The following is a 13,585-nucleotide window of genomic DNA, read 5'->3' as shown; positions in this document are numbered from 1 at the left end:
TAGGGTTCTCCTCAGGACCTGCCTGTTCTGGTAGACTCTACAGGGCTGGCATTAGGTATGGCCAAATCTTGTGACTGCAGGGATCAGGGCTGGGTGGGTACAGACCTGGTGCTTACTCAGAGCCTGGCCCACACCCATGGGAGAACTGTTTGGTTTTCTGAATGCCCACCCAACTGAACTGTGATTTTTTTTTTCAATTCCTCACTCTAGTTTTATCCTCAGCAAATGCTGAATTTTTAGAGCAAGACTGTATCCTTGGCAAAGCTGCCTGGTGCCAAGCTTTGCCTTCCATGTTGCACTTCAGGATAGAATGGGAGCTGAGAAGGCCAAGGGGCCTCTGGTCCTGCCTCTACCCAGGTGCCCAGGATAGCCCACAGGACATGCGTGCACCCGCGCACGCGTACACACACATGCACACGCACGCACATTGTTGATAAATGACCTCGCTGTGCTCTGTCACTCCACTCTACCCCAGCTACTCTGGGAGGACGCCGAGAAGAACTGACCCACTGGCTCATGAAGGATTGTGGCAATTTACTGTTCCCATGATCCCAAATACCCAAATGCAACTCATACCCGTGGCTTGTATTCCACACACGGACATACTGTAGTCCAGCCAGCCAATCTCTGAGCCTCTTTGGCTACACATCCCACCCCCTCATCCCAGGCTCGCCAGCTCCTCGGTTTCCCAGAGTTGCCCTCTTAACTTCCTGGTGTGTACTCGTTCTATTTATTGAGAAATGTGCGTTTCCCCACCCCCTTACTTACTATATATCTCCCAGCCCTTTCAACAAATCAGCATGCTTTGGCATGCCCTGTCTGCGTGGGGGCGTGGCCATGGGCAAAAGCGCTAAGGAAGAAGTTTCTTAAAGAACAGAAGGAATAAGGAGAACCTGAGTGAATGTGCATGATTTACATAGGATGGCAGGAGAAAGATGGAGAGAGGGGTGTAAAAGGGGGGGGGGTCAAAGGTGACCCCAAATGTTCTGGCAAGGGAAATCTGCCCTTTACTGAAACAAGGGGAAGCCGTTGAGGGGAAGACAGATCATGAACTCACTTGGCCATGAGCAATGCGTGGTGTCCACCGACAGACACCCTGTGGAGTGGGGTGCAGATGGGCATCTAAGTTCTCTTTAAGGGCAAGGTCTGAGCTGGAGGGATGCATTTCAGCTGTGTCAGAAGACAGATGTCAAGTCTGTGGATGGGTTTGGGCCACCAGAGGGTGAAGACCTGCATTCAGAGCCAGGGCTGAGGGAAAGCCAGCTGAGCAGGTGGGAGACCAGTGGAAACGAGGAGGGATGCCCAGGGCCAGGCAGAGACAGCAGCCTACAAAGATCACTCAGCTGCAGACAGGCCAGGGCAATGATTAGGGCTGCTGAGGTCAGGCTAGCATGTGGAAGCCACTGTGACCCAGAGAAGAGCAGTTCCCACTGGATGGCTGGGTCCATGTGGCTGGAACTGACTTAGAGGGAACTGTGGGATGATGTAGGAGAAAAGGGGCTGGGGTGGGGAAAGAAGCTAGAGAGAAGAGCTGCCTCGTTTTGGGGGGTGCTTTAGAGTCACTTTATTCTCTTTAGGAGAGAATGAACAGGTTGTATGATCTGAATGGAGGGAAGTCCCTCCAAGTAGAAGCAGGTGAGGAGCAAGGGGTGTTATCCTGGAAGAGGAAGGGCAGGATCCAGGGCTTGGGCTAAGCAGAGCAAACATGGCAGCAGTCCTGAAGTCCAGCATTGTTGTGCAAAGAAAAAAATAAAAAGATCAATAGGTCAAAGACACAGCACTTGCTGAGCCTGTGTGAAGCCTTAGGTTCATGCACTGAATGAATGAATGAATGAATGAATGGATGGATGGATGGATGGATGGATTGAAGAGGAAGGGGCTGTCCCTAGGAAGCTGCAAGAGAAGCAGTGTCCTCAGGAAAAGCCAGGTCTCCAGGGGGAGGGTGACAAACAAAGAAAGGAGCTTCATTGTGGGGAGGGCCCATCAGGACAACTTGAAATGATGTCATTACAGGGGACAAGAAAAGAGCCTGGTGGGCCTCACTCAGAGGTCTGAAGAAAGCTGGGAAGGAGGGAACAGTAGATGTCCCTCCCCTCCTCAGGCTCCCTTCAAGGAGGGTTGCTGTGTCCTTAAAGAGACTTCCAGATGGGCAGAGGCTCTGTGTGTGTGTGTGTGTGTGTGTATGTGTGTGAGTGTGTGTGTGTCTGCCCTACCCTCCCCCCCCCACACACACACACACCTATGGAGATTTTAGTGCCTTGAAGTCACTATTTTGTTGAGTGACTCATCCTACACCCTTGACTTTCAGTCAGGTGTCTTTCTGTTCTCGAACACTATCACAAATTTCAGTTTAAATTTAGTCCCAAATTGGCCTGAGAAATCTCCCATCTCAGAGCAGTGCACAGAGGCCCTGGGAGGTGGGGGCCGGGAACAGGGTGAGCATTGTGTGTGAGCAGATAGATGTTACTTGCTCAAGTGTGAAAAATTCTCAGTCTATAGCACATGCCTGCCAGAGATGAGAGCAGAGACCAAGGACAGTCTCCAGGGCTGGTACTGACCACTGTGGGAGCCAGTCCTGTTCCCTGGACAAGCTTAGCACCAATAAACAGACAGATCCCTCAGGCACCTTGAGGTTTAGTCTCTCCTGTAGGAGGAGAGGAAAGTAACGCCTCTGCTCCCCAGGGCTCCCCCTGGGGGTGACCATCGCACTACAGCTCCTTCAGTCTTCTTTCCCCGACAGAAAGCTCCACCACCCAAGGGACCGAGGCTCTTAATGCTGTGTGCACTGTGCCTGATACCCGGCTGGACTTTCTACAGAGGTCAGCTACCTGACATTGAATTGACAGAGCCTTGTAAAATCAATCAAGGTCTTTAGTCAGGTGCTAGGCTCGGAGAAGAGGAGCCCCTCGCCACCCCCCTCCCCTTCACTCAGTATCAAAATTGCTTCTGTGACATCTTGGTTTAGCAAAATGACAAGGAACAATGTCAGTTCTCGGTTCCCTTGGCCATGCACTGAATTGTTGTTTCCTTTCTAGATAAACCCAGCATTATTTTTGTCAAGCCCCAACGGATCCATTTTAATTGGAATTGGATAGAGTCTGTGGGTTAATTTGTCAGATCTTGTTTGTGACAATAGAAAATCTTCCTAATCAATGGCTCCCCTCTCATTATTACCTTTCTTATGCTGTCACTAAGATTTTACAGTTCTCATCACTTGGGTCCAGGCTGTTGTCTGTCTGGTCTATTCTGATCTATAAATAAGCGATTAACTTTAGATGTTTGGTACTAGCTCTGTATGGTCATGTGATCTTAACCATCTTTTTTGGCTTGTGGCCTGGAGTGCAGCTATGGAAAACAGCCCTGTTCTCTATTATATGGTTGCAATCTTGAATGTCCCTCTGAGATGTAGGAAGAAAATATCCCTCTGAGAGACTGGAGACATGGCTCAGCAGTTAAAGAGTATTTGCACAGTTGTAGAACCCACAGCAGATGGCTCACAACCTCCTGTAACTCTAATTCCAAGGGGACCTGATGCCCTCTTCTGCTGTCTGAAGGTACCATGTGCACATACTGCATATACCAACAAGCAGACACATAGGGACATTTAAATGAATATGAATTTTAAATCTTTTTAATTTTGAAATGTTCCCCATGAGTGTTTTGAAAATTTGGTCCTCAGTTTGGGATGTTATTTTAGAGGCTAGAGAGCCCTTAGGAGGTGGGGCTTGGGTTGTGGAAATAGGTCACTATGGGTGAGGCTCTGAAGTCGATACTCCCTTCAACCAACCACATTCTCTGCTGCCTGGTTGGCCACAGTATGAAGAGTCTCAGTTGTACCAGAGAGAGAGCCCCTCGAATCACCATGCCTTCCCCACCATGGTAAGCTGAGAGTCCGTCAGTTGTTTCTGCTGGGTGTTTGGTCACAGGGATAAACATGGCACCATCCTTTAATGTCTATGCCTTCATATCTTACCTTCCTTGACCAAACCCCTGGAGCATCAGAGTTAACACTGCTTTCTGTACTTTCTCAGTTTTCATTTTCCTGAAAGGAATGGTGTTGATTCTTCTTTTTATGGACATACTCTTCATTGTAGGAAGAAAATATCATTTTGTTCCTATTTACTGGGCCTTGCATAGTCACACACCAAGAAAAGGAGTTTAGGTCTTTTTCAAGGCTCTTTCGGTGTCTAGTAAGAAAATCAAATGATTTATTTTTGGCCACCTTTGACTTTGATCATTATAGATATCCTAATAGACACTGAAACATACTTAGAGTCTGCGGCTATAGTTTATGTGTGTCTACATGTTTGTATGTTCATATGGGTCTACACATATCCCTCGGCACATGTGTAGACGTCAGAGGACAACCTTGGAGGTTGTCCCTCACACCTCACCTTGCTTGAGGCAGGCCTCTTGTTCACTGATGCCGCCCATGAGCATCTAGGGATTCTCCTGTCCCTACCTCCCATCTTGCCTCGGGAGAGATGAGATTGTAGATACATGCTACTGAGTCCAGCTTTCTACATGGATAGTTGGGATATGAACTCAGATCCTCTCACTTGCACAGCAAATACTTTGTCTATGGAGCCATCTCTCTAGCCCAGTGTGTTCTTGAAATGCCAGCTAGATGTTACCAACTGTATTTATGATCCTGATTTGCATAGGACTGTGGTGGTTGGAGTGAAAACAGCACCCATAGGCTCAGGTATTTGATTACTTGGTCCAGGTTGGTGTGTTTGAGAAGAATAAGGGAGTATGGCCTTGTTGGAAGAAGTCTGTCAATGGGGGGTGGGCTTTGAGATTTCAAAAGCCCATGCCATCCCCAGTTAGCTCTCTCCCCCTCTATTTCCAACTCCTGTGTAAGATGTAAACTCTAAGCTCCTCCTCCAAGCCCATACCTGTCTGCCTTGCTGCCTTGCTCCCCACCATGACCATAGACCCAACCTCTGAACTGTGAACCTCAAAGACTTTTCTTTGTTCTGTACATTACCTTGGTCATGGTCTTAATCCAAGCAAATAGAAAAGTAACGAAGCCAAGTGAGACAGTCACAATTTATTGATATATATATATATCTAAGCCAGCTCTACAGACCCAAAGCTTCCTTTTAAATGATCCATTTCATTGAGGTCTTTGTTTTTATTACCCATAACTTAATACAGCTTTCTCGCATGCTCAAGCCCTTTTGTATTCTTTTTCTCCTGTTTTCAATTGATCAAACTTGCTGTTCTTACAACTAGGCAGCTCAAAGTTTTGCTCATTGCTCTCTTGGCTTTCCAGGTGAGTTCTCTATTCCACTTCTACCTCTGTGGACTCTTCTACTTCCTGTAGGTTTGATCTGTGGTTATCAGGCAGGTGGCTTTGAATAGGTGGAGATTTTGCAACAGCCCAAGCTCACTAATGCCCAGGTCCCAGGTAGTCCTGACTAAAACCCTGGTTTGTTCTAGAACTTTCTCAAACCACCCATCAGTCTCAGTTCTCTGGGCCTCTATACCCTCCTTACTCAAATTCTGTGCCTCTTGAACCTCATTTCTTCCTCTGCCCAATGTAAGGTGTGAGAAAGCTTCCTTTCCTATATGATCCAAATGGATGGAAGAAAAGCTTACATCTGTGTTCTTAAAAGCAATTCCTGCCCACATCTCAACTGAACCCACTCACTTCCTCCATCCTTGATGGTTGATCTGGGACAGAACCATCTTTGATGCTGCTATAGCCTGGGACTCCATCCCCAGAACTTTGAACAAAGAGACCCAGGGGGAGAGATGGCAGAGACACCTTGTTCTTGGGATTCCCCATACCTAGTTTGGGTTTCCCCTCTACCCTCCCAGAGGTCAGTCAGGGCAAGCCTTGGAACTCGAGCTGAGTTGTTAAGAAGAGTGTCTATGGTGACTGGAGAGATGGCTCAGCAGTTAAGTACACTGACCACTCTTCCAAAGGTCCTGAGTTCAATTCCCAGCAACCACATGGTGGCTCACAGCCATCTATAATGTGATTTGGTCCCCTCTTCTGGTGTGTCTGAAGACAGCTACAGTAAACCCATAGAAATAACATAAATACATCTTGAAGGAGGAGGAGGAGGAGTGTCTATGGCAACTGCAGATCCACTGCTCCTAATGACTCTAGAGTTTCTCCTTTGTCCTCTGTCCACTGAGCGTGGACCACCAGAGTTCTCCCTTACTCAGACTCCTCCTTGTAATAAAGGAACTTCCAGATAGTGCTAAGGAATCGTAGTTATCCACTTCAATAGGAATCCATCCCCCAACCAAAAAAAAAAAAAAAAAAAAGTGTGATTTGTTTAAAACTTGTTTGTTTACATACACTCTCAAATCCTGTTTTACAGTATATAGAGTAAAATGTATTAATAAACATAAGCCCTCATGAATGTGAGAAATTATGGTGTCTTTACTTCCAGGGACAGGAGAGAGGATTCCCCCAAAATCTCCACTTCTCCAAGAGTCCCTCCCCATGGCCTATAAGGGGCGGTGCCCTGTAGAATGTGCCGGAGTCTTGCCTACCTGTGGTCATCTAGCCAGTGGGTCAGGTCATATACCCAAGCTGAAACTCAACCACCAGGGGCCAGAGCTGAGTTGTTCCCCAGCCAAGGAGGACACAGCCTTCTTCCATATAGGTTCCAGACCTTAGGGAGTGAAGGAATAAAAATGACCCACTGGAAAATCGATGGGCTGCCCCAGAGCTGTGATGTAATTAGCAGCCCTGCCAGTCAGTGCCCATAAGTGCTTCGTGAAGCATTTCCTGAAAGAAATTAAGGCCCTGTCCAATGGCTTTCCGATAACAGGAATAATACATCTGAATTTCACTCGTTCGGAGATTAATTCCAGCCGCTGGCTTCTCTTTACATCCTGCAGCTGAGCAGCGTTAAATATTTGGATGTCTTTCTGATCATATTGAGAACAAGGGTAGAAGCCATGAATTACGGGGTACGACACAGGTTGTGTTTATTACTAGTAATTCATTTTACAGCTTTTTTCCTCAGCGCTTGGGTTGTCAAAGATGATCACTGTAAACTGGTTCCACTGCCTCCAGAGTCGCCTCTCAGGTTCACCCTCTGGATCAAGGGTCTCAGGGGTTGACTACAGGCCCAAGAGCAGGTGTGGATTTGTTCTTACCAACACTGATTCTCACCCACAGTGCCACCAGTCATTCGTGTCTATCCAGAAACCCAGGCACAAGAACCTGGGGTGGCAGCCAGCCTTCGATGCCATGCTGAGGGCATCCCCCTGCCCAGAATCATTTGGCTGAAAAACGGCATGGATGTCTCAACCCAGATGTCCAAACAGCTCTCCCTCTTGGGTAAGATCTGCACGTAGGAAATGAGAGGCGAGATCATAGCTGAATCTGGCATGTTAAGAGGAAACAGGGATCCCCTGTTGACTGGCATACACAGCTCATGGGCATCTGAGAGGCCATTGGCCAGATTCCAGGTCACCCTCTATTTCAGCAGTGCTACCCCATCCTGGGTCTAGCCCCAAGAATGTTGGCTGCCTTCAGCCATACCCAGTGACTATGGTTTTAGCTCAAGGCTCTTCAGAGATCCTGAGAGGATAGTGGGGAAGGCACATGAAAGGGTGTTTCCCCCTGAGAGCACCACCCTGTGCACTCTCCCCTCTACAGCCAATGGAAGCGAACTTCACATCGGCAGTGTCCGCTATGAAGACACCGGGGCATATACCTGCATTGCCAAGAATGAAGTGGGTGTGGATGAAGATATCTCCTCACTCTTCATTGAGGACTCTGCTAGGAAGACATGTGAGTGCCCCATTGGCTCTGAGGTCCTCATTGAGCTGTATGTTAGGGGACAAGGGGAATGCACTAACTCTCCAGTTAGTCACCAACCGGAAGCCTCTAAAGGCTGGGATAAATCTATTTCCTCTGTACACAAAGCTAGGTACAGATGGTGACCTTTTCAAGCAACCTACAAAGCTCTGGGAACATAGACAATAGAAGAATCTGATTCAGGACACAGAGGCCAAATATCCCAGCTCTGCTCTTGCCTCCTACTTGATGTACGACTGGAAACTCAGTCACAAAAGCCTTTGTGCCACCGGGTGTTCTAGAAGCTCGCAGGTGCAGACAGCAATCCCCTCTAGACTTCCTTTGATCTGAAATTCCAGAAATGAACCTTTTCCAAGTCTTAAATAACTAAGTTTTTTTTTAATGTGTACCTGTGTGTGCTGGTTCACACACAGGCCAGAAGAGGAGATCAGATCTCTTGAAGCTGGAGCTGCAGGTGGTTATGAGCTGCCTGTTGTGGGATGCTGGGAACTGAACTCTGAGCCTCTGGAGTAACAGCATATGCTCTTAACTGGTAGGACATATCCCAGCCCCTTCAATAACTTTTTCATCACAGCATATTATAATTATTCTCTTGTATTCACAGTATATGTATATATGTGAGAAAAGGCATGAATGGAGTTTAGTACTCTCCGTGGTATGGGGAACTACCAGATGAAAATACAACTGGGAGTAGAGTGGCCTCTCCTCTGGGAATTATCACCCACCTCATGGGCTAAGCATCTTCTCCCTTGTAACCACTGCCTCCCCAGGTGGTCCTGCAGGTAGTGGTCATAGCATAGGTGGTGGTCAGTCCCTCCCCGTCCGTCAGACTCCAAGCTTTGATCACTGAATGAGGGAATGTTCTTCCTTGGAGAGTCTTAACTAAAAATTAGCTTTCCTGGAAGACAGGAAATCGGGGAGAAAGGCTTCTTGTTCATCATTGCCTGCAGAATCGGGGAGGCTGCTGGAATCCTAGGACTCCATTTCAAAGATTCATTTAGAAAAAAAAAAAAAGCATTCTGAAATCTGAAGTATCGACATGGGTCCTGCACTGTGGACTGGTATTGTTGCTGGGCCAATGAGTGATCCAGATTCATCAAGCGACAAGTAGATTTTAGAATGTTCCTTAGTGGAATGAATCACAGCAGTGAAGGTTTGACAGTGTCCTCTTCTCTTTCTCTCCTGGGTTTCATGTTGCTGCTCTCCTGATTCTCGGCTGCCATAGTGGCAAACATCTTGTGGCGGGAAGAAGGTACTGAGTATGGCTGTCCTGTGTCATGCCTGTAGTTACATGTGTTCTCACTTCCCTGAGCCACCAGCTTTGCAGAGCCTATGTACCAAGGGGAAAGGGGACTCACAGTCAAACTCATGTGGCACACTCATGCACAGACCCAGCTTAGTCTCCTGAGCTTTGGGCACTCAGCCTGACCCAGTCAGTACATATGAGAGACAGAGACCCACAGCAGGGTTGTTGACTGTAACCATTCTCTACTCCCCAGCTTGGGTGCCTCGACTGCAAAGCTCGTCTTCTGTGTGTTTTAAGCAGTGGTATGCTGTTAGGCATGCTGTTAGGGTACTGCAGAGGGACTCATGTTTATATAGCGGAGACTCCTAAGGGAACACGAGTCTACTGGGGCTGCTGTGTACTGTAGGGACCAAAGGCACACTGAAGCCACCTTAGACTATAGGGCTGGTGGGTGCTGCTTTCAGAGTAAATGATGAAACACTGAACAAACCCCATCTCATCTCAGCAGTTAAATGCTTTGCCCTTCTCTGCTGATATTCAAGTCCTAGAGAGGCCAGAACACAGAAGCCAAGAGGAAGTGACCACCGGCCCCAGGACACTCTCAAATCTTAGTAGGAGAGAGGTGAGACCAGACAACAGCAGCAGAGGAAGCTGGGAGCCCTCTGGAGCCTGGTAGTAGAAGCTAGATTTCAACATAGCCTTCTAGAGGGCAGATCAGAAGGCTGCGTCTCCTGTGAGGTTGGCTGTGTTGAATGAGTATTGACTCTCACTTTCCCATACTGACTGAGCACCGTTGCTGCACTAAGCTGGAAACATAGGTGCATCTACAAACCCTGTGTGGGCTCCATTAAGATGTCAATCTTGTGTTGGCTTTTCTGGTGATTGGCTTTCAAAGAAGCCTAGGGAGGCTTTGCCCAGAGTGGCTGTTTCAGCCCAAGATTTGTAAGGTGGATCATTCATGACAGAGATGTTTTGGCATGGTGCCTAAGACACTGAGATTGCTGGGGGTGCTGCACTGAGGCATATGTATATAGTAGCCCCATATGATTCTCCAAGGGATAACTAGGATTGGCCATTGAGTGCAATGCTATGTGCTCCCTCTAGCCCTGGCATCTTTGATGGACTGGGTTGCAGCAGCAGGAACCCGTTTGCAAAGCTGGTGATAGGTTATGTTGGTTCCAAACCTTAGAAACTGACTGTCTACCCTCTCCACCAGGAAAGTACATTACACCTCCGCTATCCTGCTGTGCCTTGTGTGGCCCTACCACACAAGAAGCTCATGACTTTGCTGTGTTCGTCCCTCCCAGGCCTCAGCGTGGGAAACATGTTCTATGTCTTCGCTGACGATGGCATCGTTGTCATCCACCCTGTGGACTGTGAGGTCCAGAGACGCTTGAAACCTACAGAGAAGATCTTCATGAGTTATGTGAGTTTCTGTGGCCGAGGCAGCTTCTCTATCGTGCATGGTCCAAATCCACAGGTCATGCTCCACATGTGTGCGTGTGCGTGTAAGCCTGGGTTCCCTCAGTTCTGTTCACGTGACGGTGTGGTTCTAGGCTAAGGAAGGAGCATGAGGCAGAGAATTCTAGTTCTCCATACACCATCCAGCAGCTGTGAGGGCCAGGGTGTTGTCTGTGCCCTGGACTATTCAACCCTACCTGCTCTTGAGGGTTGGAGGTGAGGTAGTGTGGAGTCAATGACACAGACTTCAGGAGCAGGTGAGAAACACTGCAGCAAGCTCATCTGAACACTACTGCAAGCTCCTTTAATGCATTCTACCCACACCCCATCGGTCCCAAGAAAGCATCTCTTCTAAACAGCAGTTCCCGATTGGCTGGCATTGTCTGTGCCAGCAATCCTTGGTCTCTCAGCCAGTCCTCAATTAGGTCCTCCTGCAGGAGATGCCTTTGTAGCTATGCAGCCCCTGGCATTTACATAGAGGTGGCCCCTCCATTTCTGCTACACCAGGGGACACTGGGTTCCTGGCCTCCACTTCTTAGTCAAATAATAAAGACTGCAAGGTGAACAGGCAGCCCCTAGACAGGTGTTCTTGTGACCCTTAGGCATGGACACACATGAAGGAATGCCCAGAGTTACAGAGGTACTGCTACAAATGACACATAAAGCCAAGTATCAAGTGACAGTTGAAGGAGAGGGCAGCAGAGGAGATAACCACTGGGGGAAGGCTCAGGGCGCCCTCCCTGCTCCATTCCCCTGGGTTCCTGCTCTGTTCTCTGACATCCCCTCAGGCTGCTGTCCCCAAACAGTTGCACCCTGACCCTGTTAGGCATAGGGTCATGGTCCTGCTTGCCAGGACTTCATAGCATCTTGTGATGCCAAGTAGCAAAGGCAATAGAGAGAAAAAGAGTCTAGCCATGGGAGGCAGAGCACATGGCCCATCCTGAATGATCGAGTTTGAAGCACCTCTGAAAGAACCAAATAGAACTGAAAGAATGTTTCTGAGCTGAAGACAGAGATCTGGGCACCATCTGGTTGTGAGTGTTGTCAAAAGTTGAGGAATAGACAGTGGCATGGCTATTGACTGCAGTGGATGGACATTCAACAGAGGCCTGAGCTGTTAACCACTCAGGGGCAGGCTGACTAAGAGAAACCACAGGACAGGGTTAGGACAGGGTAACGAGAAAATCCAAGAGAATATGCATCACAGAAGACACAGAAAACAATGTTCCTATCTTTAAAACATAAAATAAAAAGAACCATAAAGGGGGGGGGGAGGAAAGCAGTGAGCTCCTAGTTTTGTATAGAATGAGGGAGATTGGAGAAAAAGAACTAAAAGTTGATTTTAGATATACAAGTTTAAGGTACAAGAGACAGCATCTAAGAGTGGCGTGCACACAAGGGGCTTAACTAAAGATTGACACTTGGTAGCGTGCTGTCCTTGTAAGCATGAGGACTTGAGTTAGAGATCCTTGAGCCCACATTAGAAGGGGACATGGCTGGAGAGATGGCTCAGTGATTAAGAGCGCGTGTTGCTCTTGCAGGAAACCCAGGTTCAGTTCCCAGGACCCACATGGTGGTTCACAACCATCAGAAACTCTAGTTCCAGAGGCATCAGGCACACATGTGGTATACATACAAACATGCAAGCAAATCTTTTTTTTTTTTTTAAGCATATGTTTGTAATTCCAACCTAGGGGGACAGAGGCAGGCAAACTGTGATGTTCATTGGCTAGCTACCCTAACCTACATGGTGAACTCTAAGCCACTGAAAACCTGGGTCTCAAAAATAGTAATAGACAAATAATAAGGCTGACAGCATTGGGAGAATGATATGGCCTCCACAATCGTGTGCAAATTTGTACACATATGAACACCTAGGAATTTGGGAGTAGCGAGTGTGCAGATGGTACCTAAAGCCATAGGTTTCAGTGAGGTCAACAAAGAAATAGACTTTACAGAAGAAATCCAAGAATGGGCCCAGGGCTATTCCACACAGAAAAATCTACAGACTGAGAACACGGCGACAGAGTGTTGACCTTGATAAGGAAGACAAAAAGATCAAGTGAGAAATTCGTGGTGTGGCAGGGTCTGCATGCTGTTGTATGTATGAATCCCAAGGAGTTTGAGACAAGAAAAAAAGGGGATCCAAGAGGGTCAATGGCTAGAGAGCCCAGGGATGTTTGAGTAGGGTAGAAGAACAGATACATGGCTGGCTGTCTCCTTACAGGAAGAAATCTGTCCTCGTGTGGAAGGAGATGCTACCCAGCCATGCCAGTGGGCCTCTGCGGTCAATGTCAGAAACCGGTACATCTACGTGGCCCAGCCAGCACTGAACAGAGTCCTTGTGGTCGACGTTCAAGCCCAGAAGGTCTTACAGGTAATAGCTCTTGGAAGAAGTGAGAAAGACTTGAAATCCTAGGGCAATGCCTGCTTTGTGCATGCTCCCCAACTCCTATAAGAAGAGCTTAGCCAGCTGAGCAGTGGTGGTGCACGCCTTTAATCCCAGCACTTGGGAGGCAGAGGCAGGTGGATTTCTGAGTTTGAGGTCAGCCTGTTCTTCAAAGTGAGTTCCAGGACAGCCAGGGCTATACAGAGAAACCCTGTCTCGGAAAAAAAAAAAAAAAAAAAAAAAAAAAGCTTAGCCAAAGGAGACTTCTGTGCAGCTGTCTATCAGATATATATTACCGTGTGCCCAGCACAGTATACATGTTCAAAAACCAGCCATGAATGAATGCACCGGAGGCCACAGCATGGACTCTAGTCAGGGAGGCAGAACACAATGCAGAGTTTCCGGGTGCTGTAGGGAGCGAGAGCTGTGGAAAGCCAGGGTTAATATGCCCAAGGAGCTCTAAGACTGCTTGAAATTGACTCTCCCTCTGGAACGGAACAGAAGCTGAGATCTGAATGTCTCCTAAGACACCAAGGGTGGAAGCAGCATCTAGTGATGAGGGGAAGAGGTGGAGGCAGTGAGCTTAGGGATAAACAGGAGCTGGCACCCAGAGAGCCTTTGAGGCCTGTGAGACTGTAGAATAAAATCAAGGTGAAAGAGAAAGTCACCAACAGATTTCTGAGCATCAATTAACACA

General features: G+C 47.8%; 1 protein-coding gene across 1 annotated transcript in view; it reads left to right on the top strand.

Annotated features, from left to right (window-relative positions):
* Fstl4 (follistatin like 4) overlaps positions 1-13,585 on the top strand; it is a 438,866-nt gene that overhangs the window by 407,354 nt on the left and 17,927 nt on the right. Inside the window, exons 9-13 of the mRNA XM_021176957.3 lie at positions 7,148-7,309; positions 7,631-7,765; positions 9,018-9,044; positions 10,346-10,464; positions 12,727-12,876. Coding sequence (XP_021032616.1) covers positions 7,148-7,309; positions 7,631-7,765; positions 9,018-9,044; positions 10,346-10,464; positions 12,727-12,876 — 593 coding nt within the window. The remainder of the gene's footprint in view (positions 1-7,147; positions 7,310-7,630; positions 7,766-9,017; positions 9,045-10,345; positions 10,465-12,726; positions 12,877-13,585) is intronic.

The sequence above is a fragment of the Mus caroli genome, unplaced genomic scaffold, assembly GCF_978045245.1.
Source record: "Mus caroli unplaced genomic scaffold, Mus_caroli_1 scaffold_13, whole genome shotgun sequence".
NCBI lineage: Eukaryota > Metazoa > Chordata > Mammalia > Rodentia > Muridae > Mus > Mus caroli.
Note: the sequence above shows the minus strand (reverse complement) of the source record. Positions and strands in the feature narration are given on the sequence as shown.